At 52.4% G+C, this 24,694-nt stretch overlaps 1 protein-coding gene across 21 annotated transcripts in view; it reads right to left on the bottom strand.

The window, feature by feature from the left end:
- Window positions 1–10,027: 10,027 nt before the first annotated feature.
- Window positions 10,028–24,694, bottom strand: part of CD6 (CD6 molecule) — a 45,098-nt gene continuing 30,431 nt past the window's right edge. The window contains exons 2-13 of one of the 21 annotated variants that reach the window (XM_069566508.1): window positions 23,504–23,572; window positions 22,195–22,545; window positions 21,334–21,645; window positions 20,313–20,615; window positions 18,776–18,841; window positions 15,947–16,087; window positions 15,509–15,604; window positions 14,141–14,263; window positions 12,501–12,572; window positions 12,023–12,277; window positions 11,617–11,736; window positions 10,028–11,123 (exon numbers count right to left, since the gene is read on the bottom strand). In XM_069566508.1, the coding sequence (XP_069422609.1) occupies window positions 11,059–11,123; window positions 11,617–11,736; window positions 12,023–12,277; window positions 12,501–12,572; window positions 14,141–14,263; window positions 15,509–15,604; window positions 15,947–16,087; window positions 18,776–18,841; window positions 20,313–20,615; window positions 21,334–21,645; window positions 22,195–22,545; window positions 23,504–23,572 (1,973 nt within the window). In that variant the 3' untranslated portion in view covers window positions 10,028–11,058. The remainder of the gene's footprint in view (window positions 11,124–11,616; window positions 11,737–12,022; window positions 12,278–12,500; window positions 12,573–14,140; window positions 14,264–15,508; window positions 15,605–15,946; window positions 16,088–18,775; window positions 18,842–20,312; window positions 20,616–21,333; window positions 21,646–22,194; window positions 22,546–23,503; window positions 23,573–24,694) is intronic. The other 20 variants (XM_069566510.1, XM_069566509.1, XM_069566511.1 and 17 more) reach the window with 20 other exon arrangements.

Raw genomic sequence — 24,694 nt, 5'->3', positions numbered from 1 at the left:
AGAAGGAGGCTGGAAGGATTCGTGTGGTACTGGATTAGAGCTGGAGGCATCAGTATGAGCTTGTGTTTACCCTAATATGCACGCAGGTGGCTGAAGGCAGATGTGTTTATGGTTGACATATACACAGAGTTCAGTGCGCACACATGCATTTCCTGGCTCTGCCAGCTGAGTGGGTCTAGAGACATCTCTGCTCCAGGGGCTAAGAGTATACTATACTTAACACCCAGTGCCTATCTTGGTTTCTAATATTACTTTCCAACAAGAGGAACCAGGGCTCCTTAGCGATATGGCTGATTCAAAGACTGGCACAGGGATTATACCAGCTGGAACCTGGAGCATCTTTTAGTGCCAGAAAGTGAGGAAGGGTTCAACAGACAAAGTAACACGCCATGACGGGGTTGGTGAAGTGGACCCAGAGCCAATGAAAAGAGCCCCCAGTGGCCAAAGATGACAAGTTGACCAACTAAATAAAGCCATGTTAGAGTTCAAAGTAAAACCCCCAGAGCACACACCAATATAAATACATGATTCAATAAATAAATAGAGGAAAACACTCAAACCTTCATGCAGAAAAATCCCACGTAATTTATGTGGATTTGGACAATTACTTCCTTTTCCTCAAGTGTGGGCTGTGCATAGCGACTTCCTTCCAAAGAGGACACGATGAAAAGGAGGGAAAGATCTTCACTTGGAGAAAGCTGACAAACACTGTTGCAGCCAGGTGGTCAAGGTCAATATCAGCAGTGATAACGATCATGGTGAGAGATGGACCCTGGATGGCCTGGAATGCAAACGGCCCTTTACCTCTGCGGTCTTCTTCCCCTAAACCCATAACCCTACTCTAAGTATGAGGGGGAAGAAAAAAACACAATTGAGGGTCATTTTGCAAAGCACAGGCCAGTACTCAAAACTGTCATCGTTATCAAAAACAAGGACTAGGAAACTGGGAATCAGGAGGATTCAAAGGAGACATGATGAGTCCATGTAATCTGGTATCCTTCATGGGGTCCTAGAGCAGAATAAGGACCTTAGGTAAAAATTAAAGAGACTTGAGTAGCATACAACTTTAGCTTCCCTGGTGGCTCGGATGGTAAAGAATCTGCCTGCAGTGCAAGAGACCTGGATTCGATCCCTGGGTCAGAAAGATCCCCTGGAGGAGGAAATGGCTACCCACCCCACTATTCTTGCCTGGAGAATTCCATGGACAGAGGAGCTTGGCAGGCTACAGTCCATGGGGTTGTAAAGAGTCAGACATGACCGAGTGACTAATGCTTTCACTTTTCTGTAGTTAATAATCATGTATCAATATCAGCTCATTAATTGTGACACGTTTGCCATGTTGATGTAGGGGGCTAATAACGGGGGAAGCTGAGGGTGGGGTGTGGAATTCTGTACTACAGTTTTCCTGTAAATCTAAACTATTCTAAAATTAAAAGTTAATTTTAAAAATAAAGTAAGAAAAGTGGGGAGAAGCCTCGCTTGCAATCTGAGCAGGGACAGGAAGAGCATGAGGATCAGGAAGAATCAGCACAGATGCTAAGTTTGAGTCGGCTCCATCTTCCTGGGTGTGATAGATGCAGGCTGGGTCCTACCACCTCCTTTCCCACCCTCTGATGATGTTCTGTTCTCACCAGCCTCACATCCATCGCAGTCTCCCTTGTAACTGTCTCTGTGCAGCTTGTGATCCTCCTGAGGGCAGTGACCCCATCCTCCCTTGGTGCTAGGACTCCCTACTGGGCCTGGTCCCAAGGGTGCCTGTGAAAATGTCATGAAATGAACATCCCGGAGCTTGTAGCCGTGGGACGGGACTCCAGACCCCATCCGCTCACACAGTGAGAAAGCAATGCTCTTTGTAGCTCAGCACCAGCCTGTCTCTGACATCAAGGAGAATGCCTCACCCCCACCTTTGCCCATCACCACATGTAACCAAGAAGAGGCAGGTCTTAGGCTCAGATTCAGCAAACCAATTCATCTGGCAAGAGCGAGAGCATTGCTTTATTTTAGAATTGCTTCAATTTGTAGCAAGTGATACTGGTTTTCCATTTAAAACAGCAATGACAAAGTTTCCTTTTAAATTTTAATACAGTTTCATAGAGAAAAGTTGCAAGAATAATACAAAGAATTCTTGGATGCCTTTCATCCAGATTCCCTTGGAGTTAATTTTTTACTGCTTTTCCCTCTTTCTATCTCTATATCTGTCTCTGTGTCTCTCTCCCTTACCCACCGCAACCACAGGTAATTTTTTTTTAACCTTTAAAAAATCGGTGTCCCTTTACTGCTAAATACTTTAATACTTCGGTTTGTATTTCCTAAATGCAAGAATATTTTCTTACATAACTGTAGTACATAATACTGATACATTATTATCTAATCTGCAGACTTCATTCCTATTTCACCATCTGTCTCAATAATGTCCCTCACAGCAAAAGAAAATCCCAGATCTTGCCTTGCATTCAATTGCTGTGTCTCTTTCTCCCCTTTAACCTGAAATAGTTTTTGTCTTTGTATTTTATGATAGTAGCATTTTTGAAAAGCACATGGTATTTCTTTATAAAGTTTAAAAAATGTGACTCCATTTAAAAAAAAACTATTAAGTAAGTTCAGTTCAGTTCAGTCACTCAGTTGTGTCCGACTCTTTGTGACCCCATGAATCACAGCACACCAGACCTCCCTGTCCATCACCAACTCTCAGAGTTCACTCAAACTCACGTCCATCGAGTCGGTGATGCCATCCAGCCATCTCATCCTCTGTCGTCCCCTTTTCCTCCTGCCCCCAATCCCTCCCAGCATCAGGGTCTTTTCCAATGAGTCAACTCTTCCCATGAGGTGGCCAAAGTATTAGAGTTTCAGCTTTAGCATCACTCCTTCCAAAGAAATCCCAGGATTGATCTCCTTCAGAATGGACTGGTTGGATCTCCTTACAGTCCAAGGGACTCTCAAGAGTCTTCTCCAACACCACAGTTCAAAAGCATCAGTTCTTCGGTGCTCAGCTTTCTTCACAGTCCAACTCTCACATCCATACATGACCCCTGGAAAAACCATAGCCTTGACTAGACGGACCTTTGTTGGCCAAGTAATGTCACTGCTTTTGAATATGCTATCTAGGTTGGTTATAACTTCCCTTCCAAGGAGTAAGCGTTTTTAATTTCATGGCTGCAGTCATCATCTGCAGTGATTTTGGAGCCCCAAAAAATAAAGTCTGGTACTGTTTCCACTGTTTCCCCATCTATTTCCCATCAAGTGATGGGACCAGATGCTATGATCTTCATTTTCTGAATGTTGAATAAGCAGGATAACAAATTGTTCACAGGTAAAGCAAAAAAACAAAAACAAAACATGTAAACACACAGAAAACCGAAGTTTGAGAACTGTTGGTTTAAATCAACTTCGCTCTGCCCCAGGGTGCTTACGACTTGCGTGGTCAGGATTGGCTGGGTAAAGGGTGACGGATTAAATGTGGGACAAAGGCTGTTCTAGACTCTGGGCCAGAGCTCACCAGGGCAGGTGTGGGGGATGGGGTGCTGGGCTTTCTTCCAGGTACTGGGAAGAAGGCGTGCTGTCCTGTGGGTCCATTATGCCTGCAAATCCCACCTGTGCGGGTCACCAGAGAACAGTCCATAAGGTCAGGAATGGAGAAGAAAGCCTGGCAAAGCAGCTGGAAGACTCACGTGCGGACAGGAGAGGAGGTGAGCTTCCTGGAACAAGAAGTGGGGATTTCAGCGTCTTTACTGGGCAGGCCTCCAGTGTCGATGCTGTGGCCATCAGGCCTACCATCCAGGAGGTTCCCCACAGCTGTCTCTGGCCTGACCTCCAGGGCAGGTGGCCTGGCAGCAGAAGGTCAGGATGGTCTTTTGTGACCCTGGATGCCATCAGAGCCTTCTTTAGAGATGGGTTGCTCTTGCAAGAGGATGAGTGTGGGCATGAGCTTGTGGTGGTCTTGTGGGGGCCAGACTTGGGACTGCTGTGTGCCTCTCATGCGCGAGGGTGAAAGCAGGGTGCAGCAACCTGCAGGAAGTCGGGGCAGTGCCGCAGAAGGGGCCACCAGGCCGGGGGAGAAGAGGGTGACCATCGTGGTCACGTGACAGAGGGTGTCACCGTACCGTGTCGAGGTTGTGCAGAAGAGTTGGGGGGCGGTTACTGATGCATGGGTATTTTAGCATCTCACCCTCACCAGAGCCAGCTCCACTTGCCTGGATGCCAGTCTGGGCAGTCTGAGAGAGGCCCAGGGGACGGGTGGCCACATTCCAGAGGGGAGACTGGGATTTGCTGAATGCTCGTGTGTTCTGGAGGGAGAGCGATGCTCGGCCTGAGGGGCCATGGGGGACAACATGTCCGTGAGTGTGGGGACGTTGCTCACGTTTCTCTCCCCACTGTGTGAGGGTTAACGGAAGGCTGTGGGCCTGGCTCCGCTTAGCCGGGAGGGCAGGAGACCCCCAGGCAGAGAGGATGCTTGAGAACCTGTTGCCCAGAAGGAAACTGCATCTCAGGCAGCCACGGCCCTGGAGGGTGGCTCCCCTTCCTCTGCACTTGGGGGATGGCCAGACTGGGTGCGGTGGGCGAGGGAACGGAAGCCAGGAAGGGGCATGTGCCTCTAGCCAGGATGGGCCGTGATCCTCGGGAGGAGGGAATTCCTTCCTCAAGAAAGGGTACATCACCATCCTGCCTCAACCTCTACCCTACCCCCCTGGCTCTCCAACCTCGACCTTCCCATTTTCTTTCCTATTCCCCATCCTGGTTGCTGTGCGGAGCCCTGCTGATAGGCTGCTCTCGGCTCGCAGCTGGGTGACCTTGAACTAGTTCCGTGACATCTCTGGCTTCATTTTTCTTACCTGGAAAAATAATGGAAATTAGGATATCTCACTACCCTGGGAGGGTCTGAGGATTAAGTGGGTCCATGTGTGTGAGGGGTTTAGGACAGCACCTGGCTCGGAGGAAACAGATTGGGGATGAAGGCAGCTTTGTGGGGGGCCTTGCAGTCAGCTCCGCTGTCTGCTCTGGATGGCGCTGCACCCTCCTATCTGCCCGTCTCATTACGCACTCTCTCTCTCTCCTGCCTTTGTCTCTCTCTCTTCTTTGTCTTCCTCTGTTGCTATTTCGGTCCTTCCTCGATGATGCCGGCGGCGAGGGGTGAGCCTCTTTTCATGTCAGGATGCAGAACCCCGCCAAACTGGTAAACAGCTGAAGGATGTGGTGGGAGATGAACTTTCCACTGAGGCTGCTTTGAACTCATCCCTTCCTTAATGGGTCTCCCCGGCTCCTCCCCACTTTGGAGACTCCATCCCATCTTCATGAAGCAACAGACAAGGGCTTGGGACCACGGCCAAGAGGCATCCGTGCCGACTCGCCGAACGGGGCGCCAGTCCCCTCTGCCCATCTCCAGACCCTCCGAGAGGGTCGCAGAGAGGGGCGGAAGTGGAAACCACAGATGGGTCGATAGGGAGGGATGGGGAGCTGGGTGGTGGCTTGGCAGACGTGCCTCCAAGGTGAGGTTTGCAGTGGAAAAAGTCAGGAACCAGCAGGCAGTGCCCTGACCAGGGCTGGGAAGCCTGAGCCTATGGTCCTGGGAGTGGTCTCAGAGCCTTGAAACTACATCGATGTGGCCCAGAGAGCAGGCAGAAGCTGGAGAGCCTGGTGGATAAACCAGCCCAAGGGCCCTTCTGGCTTCATCCCTGGGCTGACCCAGATCAGGAGGACATAAATGAACCTCGGGGAAGAATGATAAGACACTCACCTAAGCATTCTGATAGGTAAGCACAGAAATGAGCCACTAAAGTGTGGACCTGACCACTTCAGGAGGCCACGTGGAGCCTGGCCACACCATGATGAGCTGGCAGCTGTGGGGAAAACTCAGAAGCATCCCGAGCCTCAGTTTTCTCAGCCCTAAGATGAGGATGACACTAATACCCCAGAGAGCTGCTGTGAGCATGAATGACTCAGTACCTGTAATACGCCCCGAACGGTGCCTGACTCAGAGTAAATACTCAGGGACGGAAGCTATTATCAATGTCACTGTCCTAGTCCATCATGGCTGGAGGCTGCTGTGCTGAGAAATCACCTCACGTGTGTTTATGACCACTCTCCAAATCGTAGAATCCTTGTCCAAATCGTAGAATCCTTCCCCATCCCTGAGTCCCAGCTGCCAGAGCTCCATGGCTACCTCTCAAACCCACCTCCACCTTGCAGCAGTCATCTTTCTAGAGCATCCATCTCATTAGGTCAGTTTCCTGCCTTAGAAACTCCTCAGGATCCCCCAGTGCCTCTAGAACAATGACCAAACTCCCGGGCAAGTGTCACAGACCCTCTGAGATGCCCTTCAGTGGCCGTTCCCACTTATGCATTCCCTGCCCTCCCGCTTCAGCCAGCATGCACCACACATTGTCATTCCCTTCTCTGTCCAGCAAACTCCTATGCATCCTTCAATAGCTTACTCATTTGTTCCCTTTTTGTCATGCTATCCCCAACAAACTCTGGTTGTTCTGGTGTTCACACGGCCCTTGGTAGCAAAGTGCTGGAGTCCTGAATGAGGCAGAGGTTGGATGCTTAGGTAGTATGTGGGACACAACTTGATTATGGTCAATGCTACTTTTGAAAAATCCCTTGAAAAGTTAAAGAAGCAAAGTGCTTAGAAGTGTGTATAGAATGCCCTTTTAAAATAAGGATGTGGGGCGGTGGGGGAAGCAAGAGGTATTCCTATTTGCTGATGTTTGAACCAGAGAAATAATAGCGTTTACTTGGGGCCTGGGTCGGGGAGAGGGTAGAAGGTGGGTAACAAGGTTTTAATGATATGCATTTTTATGTTGTTTGGAATTTTGAACCATGTGAATATATTTACTATTTAAAAGAAGGAAGGAAAAGTGAAAAGAAGGGAGGAAAGAAGGAAGGGGAAAGAAAATACAAGCTCCCACAGGAAGGTTCCTGCATTTCAGTCTTCTCTTGCTGCCTCCAGCCTAGATGGAGGCTGGTTGGATCAACAGAGAAGCTTCGAGCTTTTGTTTCAGGCCCATCACGTATGAAAAATGTGAATCATTAGCAACCAATATCCCATCCAGTGTGGCAAGTGGCCACACTCTGGGAATGATTTCAGGGTCTGAGAGAACAGAGTCCTGGCTCCCACACCTCTCCTTCCTCCTGGGTGCTTGTTCACTGAGGGATATGCTGGGTTCGCTGTTCTTTTTCTTTCTCTTTTGCTGCTGAGTAGAGACATTTAAGGTCTTGTGGTTTTAAGTGTGCCCATGATGCGCCCCCACTGTGCAGTGTGGTGGTTTCACCTTGGGGCTTTGGAGTTAGGTAGAAAAGTCGTACTACTTGCCAAGCTGTGTGACCTCTGGCTAATCACTTAACCTCTCTGGTCTGGGCCCCATTTTCTTTATTTATAAATTGGAGGGGATACTAACTTCTCAGAGAACTCTTATGAGGATTATAAGAAATATACATGCTTGGCATATAGTGAGTGCCACTCACTGTCGTCTTTGTCACCATCATCTTCACCGCCGCCCCACGCATGGGATATACTGATCCCTGTGTCTGTCTCCCTCAGGGAAGGCCTGGGTTTCACTCCTCTCTGTGCCCTGAGGCCAGCATAGAGTCTGTCGCCTATGGTGCCCAGACTGTGAGTTATCCCATCCCTGAGTTTAGCATCCGAGCACCCAGGAGGTAGCTCTGCTGCTGGTGGACAGACAGGCTGGTGTCTCCAGATCTCAGAGCTCAGCTGGTGCTCTGTGACCAGCAGTGTGGCTCCAGGGGGGTACAGGGACAGGTTTCTGTCGGAAGTGCCATGGTTAATGCTCAGACTCTGAAGTCAGATGGCATGTACTGAAATTCTAGCACTGCCGCTTTTTGGCTGTGTGACTTGGACATTTTACTTAACCTCTCTGGGCCTCAGTTTTCTCACCTATGAAATAGAGTTGATGTGAGAACTGGTGATCTTCAGCCTCTTCTCTTCACAGGCTGGGCCACCCTCTACCTTGAAAGACACCCAGTTTCTTGCTCTGTCTTTGCTTATGCGATGCCTTCAACTTGGAATGTTCATCCATCTCCACTCCCATAGCTAACTCCTACCCATCTTTTATGACCCAGCTCAGCATCACTTCCCCAGAAAGCCTTCCAGGATGGCCACCCTCCAGCAGGGACAGGGGCTCTCCTGGGCCCCATGCTTTCCCTGTGCCTCATTCTTTCCCTGCGCTCACAGAGCTGGAAAATTGCTGGAACGCCTCCATTTCAGATATAGCCCCTCCTCCAAATCAGTGTTTCTGAAATTGGGATTCAGCTCCCCATCCACTTAATATCTTTGTATTTCCTCTCCCAGATACTTGAGGTATATACAGGGTAAGGTCTCTAAAGTGTGTGTGTGTGTTAGTCACTTAGTTGTGTCCGACTTCGTGCCACCCCGTGGACTGTAACCTGCCAGGCTCCTCTGTCCATGGGATTTCCCAGTCAAGAATATTGGAGTGGGTTGCCATTCCCTTCTCCAAGGGATCTTCCCAGCCCAGGCATCAAACCTAAGTCTTCTGCACTGCAGATGGATTCCTTATGATCTGAGCTACCAGGGAAGCCTGGTCTCTAACGAGTGGAGGGCAACATGTGTAGGGCCTCCCTGGTGGCTCAGTGGTAAAGAACCTGTCTGCCAACACAGGAGACGTGAGTTTGATCCCTGGGTCAAGAAAATCCACTGGAGAAGAAAATGGCTACCCACTCCAGTATCCTTGCCTGGAGAATTCCATGGATTAGAGGATAGCACACTTGATTATGACGGTAACTTCCCTGCCAGGCTTCCACTCCTTCTGGTCAATGTGGATGTCATTCATCCCAGCCTCTTCAGTTCCAGGTCAAGGTCTGACTCTGTAAGGAATCGTCTGAGTGCCCTGGAGGCATAGAGATGGGGGAAGGGTCTTCCCTGGGAGGAGCTCCCCTCACCCAGCCCAGGAGCAGGAGGGCTTGTGGGTCACGACACCAGCCCTCAAAAAGTCCCTGCTATGTGTGACCTGGTGATCCCAGGCTGCCTGAAGCCTGGGAGAGAGCAAGGGAGACATGTCTCAGAGTTTCTTCTCATCCCCTCCTCCTCCTTTCACAGAGATCTCTCGCCTCTACTGGCGAATCTACCCATTAGACTCATCTATTGCCAATAGGGAACATCTATTGCCAAGCTTCTAACCCTTGCCACCACTATGTGGTGCCTTCTGCTGCCGTGGACGCAGTCGAACTTTATAGCAAAGGCTCAGAGATGTTGAGTGACTTGCCAGAGGCCGCACAGCCAGGACAGTGTGGAGCTAGGATTTGAATCTTGGCTGTTTGCCAAAAAAAGCTTTCTACAAATTGACCTGGGAGTCTGACCCCACCCATGCCAGCACTGGCTCCTCCCCTAGGAATCCCCCACCACCCCAGAAGGGTTCGGAGGGCCTGAAGAGGGGGCCCCTTCACAGCGGCAACCACATCCTGTGACGGTTGCCCTGGAGAGTGCCAGCTTTCTCTGCACCTCTGGGACAGGTGAACAGAAAACAGGCCTGCCCAGCCTCTCAGTGCAGGAACCACCTACTGCTCTGTCCCCCGGCTCTGGGAGCGCTCAGAGAAAATCTGACCCCCAGCCTGAAGGCAGAGCTGGGCATTCACTGGTGCCGCTGGGCTAACACCTCAGCCTCTGAGCAGCCTGGGATCCATGCCTCTTCCAGGCAGGACTGAGATAAAATCTACTCGTCCTCCTCTGCCTCAGAAGCTTTTGGAAGCCAGATCAAAATTTGTCCCGCTGGGGGACAGTGTCCCCCTGGCCCCACTGATCCAGGGCTGGTTGGCAGATCAGGTAGGCGGGTGGTATTGAACTCACAGGCGTCTGTCCATCTCCTCCAGGAGAGCAGGCCCTGTTTCTGCTGTACTCCTAGCACTTTTCACGGTGCCGGGCCACAGTACATTTCCAATTTGCCCTGACATTTCCACCTCAATTAACAGAGCTGTCCCCACCCAACACACACACACACACACGTACACACACAGCCTGAGTTCTGTGAGTTCAAGGACTTGTCACTGCACGCCCCAGTCTCATTCAGCAATGAGTTTAATCTTGGGATACTCAGAACAGGACACCAGAAGCTGGCTCTGAGCCCTCAAGCCTCTCCCTGGAGGCTGCCTGGACGCATTTACAGCTCCAGGAGTGACACTGATGACAACGTTCATCGGGGATGCTCCCATCAATCCAAGCAGACAGGTGGGAACCCAGGGCCTAGTGCAGCCTCTGGGCCCCTCCTAGAAGACGTCTCTGTGCTTCTGCCCCCACGGGGGCTGGGCCCCACTCTGGGCCTCTGGGGATAGAGGTGGGGCCTGGACAGGACCATCTTTGTAAACTGTAGGAGGCTCAGAATAAGGATCCGCTGTCCAGGGATGGTCACTGTAGAACAGGGCTGTGTCCCTGGTGGGCTCCAAGCATCTCTAGAGGCAGGGTTGGCCTCTAGCCCCAGCCCTGGTGGTTGGGGAGGGGCAGCCATCCTGATTTCTGTCAGTTGGCTGTGCCCAGGACGGCTGGACTCCTTGCTGGATGCAGGTACCAACCTGAGCTTAGCCTGGGTCAGCTGGTGCCCCACTCCCCAAGCCCCAGCACCCACCTGTCAGAGCAACACCAGCCCAACAGCTCCTGCACGTGAGGCTCCACTGCCCCCAGCAGTACCTTTGAACCCTGAGTTGTCAGACACTCAGGCAACCAAAGCTCCAGACACACAAGAACTGGAAAGGGCCCCAGGAATCATCCAGCCTAGCCCCTCCACATGGCCTGCCAAGAAGTGGCCCAGACTCTGCTGTTGCTCACCCCCGAGGCAGAGAGCTCGCTACCTCTCAGGGGTAGTGCCTGTGGTGCCCTGGGGCTGCTGTTTGGGGCTGGAGGAGGGCTGTGCTGGTAGGTTCTGTCGATGGATCGAAGCTGAGCCATAAGAGGTGTGGAGTTTCCTTTCCTGTCTCCAGGGGAGGACTATCAGCCCCTTGGGGATGATTGGGGAGGATGGAGGGGTGGGGCATGGAGCAGAGGGAGTATGCAGAGCAGGAGTCTGGAGAGAGGGAGCACACAGAGCTGAACCCTGGCTAGGCTGCTCCGATGTCATCATATTCTTCATCAGAGGAGAAGTCAGGCTGGGGAGCACGGGACCCTGTGTGAAAGGGAGGCTCAGGTCAGTGAGAGGCCCAGTCATTGCCCCTGGTGAGCAGGGACAGAGCTGAGCGGATCTGGACCCACCTCGTTCTCCCCCATGATGCTATATGAGATCATTTTATCATCTTGTTCATGATTATTGCCCTCGATAGAATGTCAGTCCTGAAGGCAGAGTCTCGTAGAGCAGGGCTGTGGTCCCCAAGTGCTGGGAGCCACTCTGTGACCACCATCTCCCCCATGGGGCCATCTGGCTGCTTCTGCTTGGATGCTTCCACTAATGGGGAGCTCACTTCCTATCAAGGAAGTCTCTTTGAATCTCTCTCCGTCCCACTTTCATTTTCTCTACCTCCTCAAATTCTTTTTTGTTTTTTTTTTTAAAAAAAAAAACTCAGTACTTTTCTTCTTTTCCCCTTGAGCTGATGTATTCAGAGCTCCCCCATTAATCCACCCTCCAGTCCCTCTCCGTGCCCCCTCCCAGGATTCCTCCTCACCCCCACCACTGGCACCTGGACATCCAAACTGCTCAGCAGAAAGGGGCTGGGGCGGCAGCTTGTAGTTCTGGTACCACTCGCCAGAGGAGGTGCTGGAGCTGTCATCAGCTGAGGGCCCTGCTGGAAAACCCCAGAGCCAGTCACCCTCTGCCAGGCTAGTTCACAAAGTGCCAGAGCTAGAAGGCCCTCAAGACTCAGTAAAGTCCTTAGCTTGACAACTGAAGAAACAAAGGCCCAGAGAGGGCAAGAAACTTGTCCACCACGGTCACACAACAAGTGGCTGCTGAGTGGGGACTAGAATCCTGAACTCAGCCTGGCTCAGGGCTTTGAGCTTTACACTTCCTCTAGCCGGGTCCCATATAGGATAGGAAGCTGGAGGAGGTACACAGTCCTGGGCCTACCTTACCTGGAACAGTTGCCTGGGAGCCAGCCAGCTCCAAGTTGGGGGGCTGCTCCAGGAGGGGGTTCCTCTCTGTTGAAAACACTTGAGAGTTCCACAGAGGTCGCTTGCTGTTGGGGCTGTTACAGTACACCTCCCCCGAAGATGTGCTGGAGCTGCTTTTGCTCCGTGGGGGAAGGTCCCGGGAGGGAGGGTGTGCAATGCAGTGTTCAGGGTTGGCAGGTGGAACTTCGGAGGCATGCACCTCTTCCAGTCCTGGGCCTGAAAAAGAGAATGGTGAGCAAGAAGATGCAGCGCAGCAAGAGGGCTTTAAGTTAGACCTGAGAAAGAACTTACTGCCAATGGGAATTGGTTAAAGTCAGGAAGGACCTGTTGAGGGAGATTGCACCGATGCTTCTCGAGGTGAGTGAGCTGCTAGGTCTGGAGGCAGTGCTGGAATCCTAGTCGCCTCCCTCCCTCCATGTCCCTCCCCAGGCTGACTCACCTTCCTCCAGGGGGGGCATCTGGAACCTGTTCTGCTGGGCCTCCTCCTCTGTGAAGCGGTGCCGCTGGGAATCTACAAGCAGAGGTAGCGGTGAGGAAGGAGGTGGGGAAGCCTCCACCTCCTTGTCCAGAGGAGCCCGGAGCAGAGGCTGGTGTTCTGTGGGATTCAGGAGGCTGAACAGGGCAGGAGAACCACCCTGACGTATGGAGGGGCTTAGTCTCTTTCATCAGATCCCAGGCTCACATTCTAATTCAGGCAGACCTTGAACCTCAATCTTAAACCAGCCCGGGGACAGGCTGCTTCTGGCCAGAAAGTGGAGCTTTCCCAGAGCAGAAGCCGAGGGTCTGGAATCAGCATCCTGGGCTGTGGTACCTCAATTTCAAAATCAGAGAGATGCAAATTCATAGCATCTTAAGGACCTGAGTATCAGGAATCTGGGAGTCAGCTCTTTCAAACGTGTTACTTCTGACTTTTAGTCTCGGTGTCATATTAATAGCATTTTGGACTGCCGGTCTGGGATCTTACATGACTGGGCTCAGAATCTCAGATTCTAAGGACAGGCATCTCTGTGGCTCCCCAAGGCTGGTCCATGGCCCCTCAGACTGGAATCATCCACATTGCCCCTCCAGAGGCCCTGGTCCATCTGGGGGTAGTGGGGGAGGCAAAGATGGCTGCTGTCCCCAGTGTCCATCCTGCCCACCACACCACACAGTAATAGATCTCTGGCCTTCATCTGAACACTCAGCTGCCCAGGACAAGAGCTTTGTCTCCCTGCCTCTCTTGTAGCTGCTGGGTTTAAATTCTGGCAGGTGGAAAGTGAATGGGAGCCGTGTGGGTGTCCCTGGCATGCCGCTTTTTGCCTCCGCCATTCCCTCGGTCTAGAATGCAGACGTGGCAGTGAGCCATTCTGGACCATGAGGACAGGGCAACATCTTAGGGACTGCAGAGCATCAAGAAAGGAGCCTGGGCCCCTCCAGCTTATCCAGATGATGTCACTTGGAGGCTGTGTCCCACACAACCAAACTCTCATCCTAGCTTATAAAGTAGGTCCCGGGTGGGGCTCAGGAAATTTTGATGAGCTCCCAAGGGATTCATGATAGCTGTGAGAGTCTCTGCTTTCCTCCGACCTCCTTGCATCACGTGGGCTCTGCCTGAGCACTGTTTTTCCTCCTCCTACATCCTCAGCAGGCAGAGAGCAGAGCTGGAGAAGCCAGCTAAGGGGTGCGAGCTGGGCTCATGGTGGAGGTGGGAGAGGAGGTGAGATTGAAGGAGCAGAATGGGACACAGAACGGGTGTGAGCGTGCGAGAAGCCATTTGAACTGGAGTCCCTCATATCGTACAGAGTTGCAGCCACATTGAGGTGAATGTCGACGGACTGATTTTGAGACCCTGCATGGTCACAAACATCAGAGAAAAGGTAGTCCAAGGGGAAATGCCTTGAGATGTCTCCAGGGTCACAACACACTTGGAAAACGTCAGTGCAGGACCACTGAGAGTCAGTCCAGTGGTCACAACAAGGGAGGTGCCACCCTCGACGTGCAGGAGTCACTGGGGGGGAGCCTACTGCAGTTCCCCAGCCAGCTGGGCCCTCTCCCTGGAGCGGGTAGGTGGGCCCTCGGGAGTCGGGCCCAGGCACTCACTGTAGAAGGTGGTCAGGGCCACAGGAGGCTGGGTTCTGAAGTCATAGTGCTCATAGTCTGAGTCCGAGCTGGAATGCCAGTCTTCGGGGGGCGGGGCCTGGACCTGGATGGGCAGCTTGGGAACTGGGGAGAGAACAGAGTGGGGGCATGGCCGGGCAGAGCACAGAAAGGAGCAGAGAGAGGCGGCAGGCAGCATGGATGGTGGGGACCGGAGATGGAGGGGTGGGAGCATGCCAGGCAGCCCACCTTGTGCAGGACTGTCAGGCCTGGGTAGTCTAAGCTCCCCCCATCCATTTCAAACACAGGGAACTAAATAACAGTTTTGTTTTTTGTTTTTTGTTTTTTTTTTTAATTTAACAAACACATAGTAGTCACTACATGCCAGGCACTATTCCAACATTTACTAATATTGGGATGTCCAAAAAGTTCATCCGGGTTCTTCTGTAAGATCTTACAGAGGGCTTCCCAGGTGGCTCAGTGGTAAAGAATTCGCCTGCCAATGCAGGAGATGTTATGGAAAAAAACCTTAATGAACTTTTTGGTCAACCCAATATTATCTCATTTAGTGCTCATAATAACTCTGTGAGGCAGCTATGTTAGGGTCCCCATTTTACAGCTGGGGAAACTGAGGCACAGAGAGAGTCTCATATAGCCCAGAGAAGAGGCAGCATGGCTCTTAATCTCTAGACCATGATATTCAGTGAGTGGCTGCTCTGGGCTTACCCTTGTGCTAGGTTCTGTGTTCATATTCTCTTCTCAAATATATGGATCCTGTGTGCAAAGAATCTTTATAATATTTCTCTGACTTTTGTAATGGTTTTGTGTCATCGAACTCTTTCAAATAAAGGTGATTTAATACATTCATAACGCCATGGGATTAAACTCGAACTCCTTCACAAGACTTTCAAGAGATATACATCAGTATATCATTAAAGATGGATGACTGATTCCTTTTTTTTATTTGGAAAATATGAAATACAGTTATGTATTTCAGGAAAACTTTGATGGGGCTCTGCAGACAGGCTGATTCTGGGCAGACTGTTAGAAGAGGTGATGATGTCACAAACCTACTGGCCAATTAGCAGAACAGAGCTCTCCTTGAGAACTAAGGTCCAAAATGCCTTGGCCCTGTTTTGGTCCAGAATTCAAAAGCCTAGAGCTCTAGAATGAGTGCACTGGAAGGTCATCTGCCCATTGAGGCCCAGACTGAGGCTAGACTTGTTCAAGGTCCCGTGAGCATGCGTGGGCTGGTCCAGGTCTCTTCTCCAGCTGGGGTACTGCTTTGACCTAAGCAGTACTGACCCTCCAGAAAGTATTCCCTTTTTGTCCTCCCCTGCCCTCCCCAACCCCAGGATGGTGACATCCTACCTTCTTTGGCGATGGTGATGGGGACCTCTTGATAGTTTTCCATCCCTGCCGGGGTGGTGGTGGGTGAGTGCTGGTGGTTTACCACAGCAGGGAGGGCTGAAGGAGGGGAGGCAGAGATTCTACAAGTCACTTTTTGTGCCTTTCCAGTCTTCCTGGTTCTGTTCTGATAGAGTCATTTCCCTCCTCACCTTCCCATATGCCCCTAAACACACACACATACAATGTGGTCCTCCCGTAGACCACTTCTGAAGGGCATGCTGGGAAAATCCTTCCCATCAGGAGATGCTTCTTGGGACCAGGGCTGGATGGCCATTGCTGGATCACCTTCACTCCTGCTGGCGACCCCCATGGCTCACGTTCCCCTGGGAAGACTGCACCTCAGGTCTGTTTGTTTTCATCCCTGAGCCTTTCCTGTGGCTCCCAGGAGTCTGCACCTACCGTATTTTCCTTTAATTCTCAAGAGGATGATGGCTATGAAAACAAGTGAGATGAGAAGGAGAATTCCCAGAATGATGCAGGGGATGAGGAGCATTAGCTCTCGAGATTCCCAGTCCTTTGTTTTCACCATCACAGAAGATTCTGGAAGAAAGAACCCCAAATCAGGGAGAAAGAGGAACGGACATGGACTTTTCCTTGTCTATCTCACCTCTCCTTCCTCTCTGCACCTGACCCACTTCCCTTTTGGACCTCTCCTCTACCTCCCTTCTTTTTTTCCAATTTTCCCATCTGCTTTTAGGTGCCTGGTATATAGTGTGTGTTTAGTCATGTCTGACTCTTTGTGACCCCCTGGACTATAGCCCACCAGGCTCCTCTGTCCATGGGATTTTCCAGGCAAGAATACTGGAATGGGTGGCTATCTCCTCCTCCAGGGGATCTTCCCAAGTGAAGTCACTCAGTTGGTCCGACTCATTGTGACCCCATGGACTGTAGCCAGACAGACTCCTCCGTCCATGAGTTTCTCCAGGCAAGAATACTGGAGTGGGTTACCATTTCCTTCTCCAGGGGATCTTCCAAACCCAGGGATCAAATCCAGGTCTCCTGTACTGCAGGCAGACTCTTTACTGTCTGAGCCACCAGGGGCTCCTGGGATCTTCCCAACCCAGAGATCAAACCCACACTTCCTGTGTCTCTAACACTGGCAGGCAGATTCTGTATCACCGCACCACCTGGGAAGCCCGTCTGGTATACAGTAGGTGCCTGAGAAATGCATACTGAACGAGTCATTGAATGAAACTTTCTCCTGGCCACCAGCCCAATAATCACTGCTCAATAATCACTGAGCAGCTACAATGTGCCAGGCACTAGACCTGGGGAGACAAATAGGACAGTAGTGTCACAGGCCTTGAGGGTCTCTGTCTAATGGGAAGATGGATGGACAAGCTGACTCAGTCCAATTCAGTGAGATGCCTGGTGTGATGAAGGTATGGACAGGCGGGCATCCCTCCAAGCGACACTGATTCTCTGTGGGTTAGACCAGGGCTGGATTCCCAGAGAAGGTGGCTCTGAGCCTCTGCAGGCAGGGAACAGCATCAGGAGAGAGAGAGATCTCCTTCCCTTGGCCCAGATGCATCCCCCCTACTGGAGGTGCACTCCCTGAGGGAAGGGGTGAGGGCTAGAACTCCAGAACTTTCGGCCCTGAAGCCCTGGTGTGACTGTTTGCCTTCCCCTCCCTCCTGGCCCCACCCCTGCTGAAAATAACGCAGAGCAGAGAATGGATGGAGGCCACAGTGAAACCCTAACCGTCATCACCACAGAGACCTGAAGCATCTCCTGCTCAGTGCAGAAGGCCTGGGGTGTGCGAACTGCAGGGCTGGAGGAAGGGGAGTGACAGTAACATGGGGGGCTGGGGGGATGAGCTCACCCAGGCCCCCTGACTGGCAGCAGTGTCTGCTCCCACTAGGAGGATCACCCCTCTCCCCGTCCTCACTTTCTCCCCTCCTCTTGAAAATGGAGCAGTTTGGGCCAGGCTGGGAACTGGATGTAGCAGCAGGAAGAAGGTGCAAGGCAAAGACTGGGCTAGGGGGCTGGGGGAGGCCTGTGAACATGAGCCAAGAGGGTCAGGGGCTGAAGGAGGGGCTGCTGGATCATGGGCTGGAGTGTGGTCCTTAGAGAATAGGTCTCCATAAATGCTTTGCTCCTCTGAGGGTAGAGTGGTCCCCTACCCCAACCTCAGGAATTAAAAGTGTGAGAGGGTATGTGTAGGGGTCCTCATAGGAGCTCACCCTAAAGCTTTTCATTCCCTCTCTGTACCCTTATCCATCGACAGGTTCTCTGGCAGAACTTGGTGGCCTTCTGCCCCTTCCCCAAGCTACCCATTGCCTCTGGAGAGGATCTGAAACAAGGAGACAGAAGCAGAGGGAGGAGTAAGCCTATAAATGAGGGCTGACCCCTGTGCTTATCCTGGGGCTGCCAAGGGGCTCCACGCCTGGACTAAGTCAATAAATAAGAATAACTGATGCCCAGACAGTGCTTACTGTGTACTGAGCCCTGTTGTGAAGTATGCTCTTCACCGGAGACTCACAGCAACAATGCTAAGTGAGAAGTACTGTGATTCTCATCCTCATTTTGTAGTCTAGGATCTGAGGCTCAGAGAGGTTAAGAACTGCCCAGCATCACACCGCTAGCAAGAGGTACAGCTGAGAGTTGGGCCCCAGAAGTCGACTCCCGAGATGGCTAAGCTACACGCAACTGGAGGACAGACCAAGTGTGGATTCGGAGTTCAGAGCCTCAGATGCAGGTTCCAGGCAACAGTGGCAGGCTGGCAACCCACCCTCTGAGCCTGAGCTGCTGCTTCTGTGTAAGGGTTGCAGGAAGACCTCCCCAGGGGGCTGCTGGGAGGATTAAAGGGTAGGGAAACAATGACTGTCAAGCCCTGGCCAGTGCCCAGCACATTATAAACACACTGGCTGCTACCCTCGGCGTCCCCACTCTCTGGCTGGTGTCAGATCAGCTCTGACTCTCTCCAGCTCTGTCCTCCTGCTCTACATGAGCTCACGGAGAGTGGGAGGAGGACTCCTGCCCATGGAATGTCAGGATTCAGGGAACTGTGGAGCTGACATGCAGAGGCAGATGAAATGAGCAGAGCACAGAACACCCAGAGAGCCCAGGGACAGTTGGGGAGTCAAGTTCATTGTCTGGAGAAGGGGGATGGGGGAGAGACCATTAGACCCCTCTCTCAGACACACACACACACACACACACACACACACACACACCATGCATACACGCAAATAAGGTTCTGGAAAATCTGCCCCCAAGGATACTCACCCACAGTGACTGGCTGACCACTTGCAGGGACTTCAGTAGTGGACAGATTGAGCAGACTCCGGGCACCTGTTAGAAAGCACCACTCATTCACTCAGCACGTGCACCCAAGCACCTGGGTGGCTGGGCTTTGTGCTAGAAAGTGGACAGGACAGACAAGTGGCCTGAAACTGGGGGCGTGTTCCCACCGGGGCCCATGGCTGAGTCCCACACCCCACAATAAAGAGGATCTGATGGATTAAATGCAAGGACGATTCTTTGGTTAAAATAAAGGGCTAATGAAAGAATTAGCCCTTCCTTCTGTATAATCTGCTAGAGAACCCAACTATTTCCCTTTTCCATCTTGTATTGAATTTGTTCTTCACACCTGCCTCAAGAAGTGGGAAGCTGACAGTCTCATCATTATCATAATCATTTGACTGGTAAGGGAGGGGGCTTACAACATTCCATAGTGGATACTGTCTGATTTCCTAGCTACTCTGTGAAGTGCCTGGTATCAACATCTGCATATTCATGAATGAAGCCTCCCAGCTGGTAATCAGCAGAGCCAGAATTCATAGCCTGGTGTCTGAACTCCACAGAGATGCTGACACTGTGTTTGTTCAAGTCTAACGCTTTTGCTTCTTCACATTTTAACACCTCGGAAATAGGGGTGGTAATATCAATCAATTCAATTGATGGCATATCAAGAGTTTATTTTGGCAGTGTTTTTGTCCCCGGTGGTGCATAAAAGAATAACTGTGAAAGTGAAAGTTGTTCAGTCACATCCAACTCTTTGCAACCCCATGGACTAGTCCATGGAATTCTCCAGGCCAGAATACTGGAGTGGGTACCCATTCCCTTCACCAGGGGATCTTCCCAACCCAGGAATCAAACCTAGGTCTCCTGCATTGCAGGCAGATTCTTTATCAGCTGAGCCACCAGGGAAGCCCAAGAATATTGGAGTGGGTAGCCTGTCCCTTATCCAGTGGATCTTCCTGACTCAGAAATTGAACCGGGGTCTCCTGCATTGCAGGATTCTTTACCAACTGAGCTACCAGGGAAGCCCAATAACAGTGTGACTTATGATCAATGCCATCTTAGACTCGGTGAAACCCAATTCACAGAGCAGGTAGGAGGCTTTGCTGAAATACATACCAAGTCCCCAGGAACGCCTGGCATCTGATTAGAGCTCCAGACACTGTAGCCCTATTATTAGTGTCTTCTAATTTTTTTTACGGTGATCACCAGCCCTAGGATAGCAAATTGATTTTGTTTCCTGAGCCAACTCGTTACTAGGGAACACTGTTTCATATATAATAATGCCTTAATAAAGGTTGGATTCATGATTCTGGGGCTGTGTCAAGGATCTGGGGGAAAGAATACCTGATCAATATTGTGTACCCTGGGCACAGTAAGGGCCACGGTCCCTCTTATGCCAGAATTTGCCATTCTTGATCTAGCCCAAGCTCTAGCCCTTGGGCTACAAGTTCTTAGGTTGTGGATTCAGATGGAAGTCCTGAGGATCGGAGAGTGGAGTGGGAAGGAGGAGGAAGGGTACCTGAGCAGAGGACCCTGGCTGCCTGGGACTGTCTGCAGAGGTTGGAGTTGTTGAACCGCCAGAAGCATTTGGAGAGGGTGGACTCCCTTCCCTTGCATGAGTAGTACATCTTGCCCGACAAGGAGTGGGGCAGCCCCTTGGGCACCCGGGCCACGGTCCCACAGCCCAAATCCTGGCAGAGCACGTTGGCCTCTGAGTCGTACCACTCACTGTCACACACTGTGTTCCAGACCCCTCGGAAGTACACCTCCACCTGCCCCTCGCAGGGGTCAGTGCCCCCGGTCAGGCGCCAGGACTGGTGCTCTGCAGGGGGTGGGGGGGTCAGAGTCAGGTCAGGATCCTTTGGGTGAAAACCCCCACCAGCCCTGACCTTGGATGCAGACTCCCCAGAGCCAAGGGGTCTCCAGATGCTCTCCCTTCTGCCTCTGCACACCCCTCTTGTCCGCCCTGTCTGCTCTGGCTGACCCTGTGCTATCTACATCTCTGCTGCTCAAAGCATGGTTCAAGGACCGGCAGCTTCAGCATCACCCGGGACCCTGTTAGAAATGCAGACTCTCAAGCCCTGCCTCAGACCTACTGACTCAGAATGTACCTTGGACAAGATTGCTCCTCCCTCTCCAATCTTGGGCACAAGAAGAGAAGCCCTGGCTGGACCAGAACTTCCAGTCCTCATCGGGGGGCCGCTGACAGCCTCCTCAGGGCCTCCCTGCCTCCAGCTCCCCTTGCTGCACTGAGCCAGGTGACAAACTCTCACTTGGGAAGAGCCTCGTCTCATGTCACCCATTCCAGGAGGCAGGCAGGCTTCACCCTCCACCTCTGCGCTGCCTGCTGCCTCTTAACCCCACCTGGCTGCCTTTCTTAGGTCATGTGCCACTCTCTCCAGGATTATGTTTGTTTGGGCCTCACCTTCCCTTTGGACTGGGACCTCCCACGGGCAGGGTGGGTCTCTCCAGCACTCACTGGAGGCCCAGCAGGCCTACAGTGAGTGCTGGATGACCCTGGATCAGCATCACCCACTCACCTGAACACACCACTCCAGCGTCCTCCTTGTGGCCACAGTACCCATTTCCGGGCAGCCCCGGGCAGTCCCACAGGTAGGTCTCCAACCCAGTGCAGTTCACTTGGTCCCAGTGGATGCGTCCTTGGCCAGGGGCGAAGTGCAAGCCGGGCAGGGCCTGGACGGCCCAGCCGCAGCCCAGCTGCCGGCACACCACGTGAGCATCCTCCAGGTCCCACGTGTCGTCACACACCGAACCCCACTGGCCGTGCTGCAGCATCTCCACGCGGCCCTCACATGGGCTGCCACCACCCACCAATTTCAAATCGCGTTTTTCTGGGGATGGAGGAGAATGGGTTTGGGGATGGGAGGAAAGAGGGAGAGGAAGGGACGGGGTGAGAGGATTGTCTGTAGGGACTGGGCAGGGGCGTGGTTCCCCGGGGTTGTAGACCCAGGGAGAGGGGCTTGAGAAGACTGTCTGTCAAGGCTGGGGACCTGGGTTTGGGGAGCCAGTGGTAGGGGCTAGTAGCCTGGTGGGCGGTACTAAGGAATCTCCTCTCTGGGCCTCGTGGGCAGGCTGAGGGGCAGACTAGTGGGTGGGGCTAGAGACCCGGTGGGCGGGGCCTGAAGAGCCTGGGGAGCCGAAGAGCTAAGAGATGCTGGGAACCTGGCCTGTTTATGTACTAGCGGGTAGGGGTGCTGCTGGCGCCTCCGGTGTGGGAACTGGTTGTATTTGCGTCCCTGGTGGGTGGGGTTTCAGTTCAGAGGGCGATGCTTGGGCCCAGGGGCCAGAACTGAGGACAGGATGGAGGGGGAGGGGCCGAAGGCCTGGGAGGTGGGACGGGCAGGGGGCCCGGCGGCGGGTGCGCGATAGTCCGTTAGTACCTGTACAGTTGACCTGGGCGGGCCGCTCGTCGCTGCGGCAGTCGCGCTCCACCACCTTGCAGCTCAGCCATTCGGGGCCGCTGCACTGGACGGCAGGGGCCAGGGCCCCTGTGGTGGTCGGGGCCCAGCTGGCATTCCACGCGGCTCCCCAGGGCGGCGGCTCCGGGGTCTGCAGGACCGGCAGTTCCAGCTGGTGAGCCTGGCCACAGTCCAGCGAGCTGCACAGGGCGTGGGAGGCACTGAGCTCCCAGAGCGCCCCGCACACGGGCTGCCACGACTGCTGGAACCAGACCTCCACTGTCCCGTCGCAGCGGCTGCTCCCATTCACCAGACGGACCTGGAGTCGCTCCCCTAGAAGTGCCAGACATCAGCTGAGCCTCAGCAGATGCTGATGCTGCCGACCCCAGGGATGGAAGGGGGTGGAGAGGCGCGGACAGCGGCCAAGGGCTTCACCGCGGATCTGCTGCTTGACCTTGGACTGTCCCCTACCCGCTCTGGGCCTCAGCCTTCCTGTCTGCAAAATGGGAGCTGGGCTGGCTCCTCCCCTGACCCTTTGGTCCTCCTTACAATCAGGAAAGGGTAGGGCCGAAGGTGATTAGAGGTTAAGATGAGTTAACCCTGGGGTGTCCAGTCCCCACAAACTCTTCTCTCTTGCCTCCGCCTCCAGAGTCACCTTGTGTGAAAGGAGGTTGTGGGCTCAGAGACACCCCTATCCCTCCTCCCCTCCCCCACCCCCACTTCCTCCCAGTACTGTAGGGGCCATATTTCCCCTCCCAGGCTCTTCCACTGTTTTGAGGGTACTACCAAGGAGGATGGGATCATGACTCTGGAAACTTTAAAGATGGACATGGGGTTGATGATGGGGTTAAAGATGGGCCATTTCAGTGAGTGGCAGTTCCTCTTCCCCAGAGCCTGCCTCCTGCTTCTGCCCAGGGTTGCACAAAACTTTGCACAGAGTGGATCCTTAAACATCTGTTGAGTTAAACAAGGCCCCATCTGATGGAACCCCACTACCCCTACCAAGAGTCCTTTAGCTTGTTCTCAACAAATCCTCTTTAAATGCTCACTGAATACTTTGCCCACATGTGCATGATTTTTGATCAATAGCCTCTCAAAGATGGCAGCACTAAGATCTCAAAGTGAATCCAGTGGTGGAACTTTAGGCATTGGGTCAGGAAGGAGAAGTGTTGTCTGAAGTTAGGGAACCTCCCTGGTACCATAAAAACCCATTTCCCTTTTCCATCACACCAGCAGACCACCTGCTTGGTCTCAGAAAGCTGCCTGTGAGCCCAGTAAGATCTTTCCTTACCTGGTTGCAAGGTCTGGCTCTCTGCACTGGTGGTGTTGGGCTGGTCAGATGGGGTCGGAGATGGGTGACCTGAAATTAACCAGCAACAGCTGTGGTGGGTGAGTGAACTCCAGCCTGAGGAGAGCACACAGGTGAAGAGTAGGGGGGACTCATTGGAGCCTGCAGTGTCTACATGGGGCCTCTCCTAAGATGGGGCCCTCAACCTTGGGTGCATTTACCTCCTTCAGGACATGAGAATTCTCAGCATCCCCCACTTCATCTCTCATTGTGCACACGTGCTCAGAGATCAGAGGAGAGCAGAAAGAACAACTGTGGCTCTGGGGCCAGACCCGCTCACTGCCTGAGTGAGCACAGAGGGGTTACTCACTGCTCTCGGCCAGAGTCCCAGTTCGTTTACAATAACACTTAAGAAAGTATTGTAAGGCGAAAAGGAGACAATACCAGTAAAATACTCCACATATATCAGTAGCTCGAAAATGGGAGTTATTATTAGGAAAAACACTTTTGGTTTGGAAAATTTGTTTGAGAAATTCCTACCAGACTTTAGGGTAGTTGGCACATCCTGGACTGGGAGCCGTTGGACTATGAAGTACCTTCAGACACTGAGAAACTAACATTTGCCGAGGGCCAATTATATGCCAGGTCTTTGCATACAGTATTTCATTTTCCTTCAATAACACAGTGAGGTAGGTATTAGCATCCACTTTTTAGAAATTAGAGAAGGGAAGCCCAGAAAATAGAAATCAGTTGTCTGTGCCAAACTGTGTCCGTTTATTCTTCCAGAGCCTCTGTCCACTTTGCCCTGAGAGGCTGACCTGTTTGGACTAAATCAGCATCTTGTAGGGCCCTTGGGCTTCTGTTGGGCTCAGCCAGTGGTGAACCCCCACAGAGAGACGAGGGAGGGGAGGAGTGAAGTCGTGGAGTTATCCTCCTGACTTCCTTCTCATGCAATCCCTTGGGTAGCCTGATCCTTCATCTGAAGGTCATTGCTTATCTCCAGGGGCTCACCTCTGCTTGACTTTCTCCTTCTGGATCTCATTGACTGCTCTGTGGTCTTGTCTCCTCTGGCTAAGGATGGTAACAGCTCAGCTGCTCCAAGCACCTGGTTATCACATTATTCTTTCCAAATAAGACCCCTTCAAACTCCTATTTTGAAGGTGCCACCTGTTTCCCGTTGGGATGCTGGCTGAT

The sequence above is a fragment of the Ovis canadensis genome, chromosome 21 (assembly GCF_042477335.2).
Source record: "Ovis canadensis isolate MfBH-ARS-UI-01 breed Bighorn chromosome 21, ARS-UI_OviCan_v2, whole genome shotgun sequence".
NCBI classification, from domain to species: Eukaryota; Metazoa; Chordata; class Mammalia; order Artiodactyla; family Bovidae; genus Ovis; species Ovis canadensis.
The sequence above is the reverse complement of the archived record's forward strand: the minus strand, read 5'-3'. Positions and strand labels throughout refer to the sequence as shown.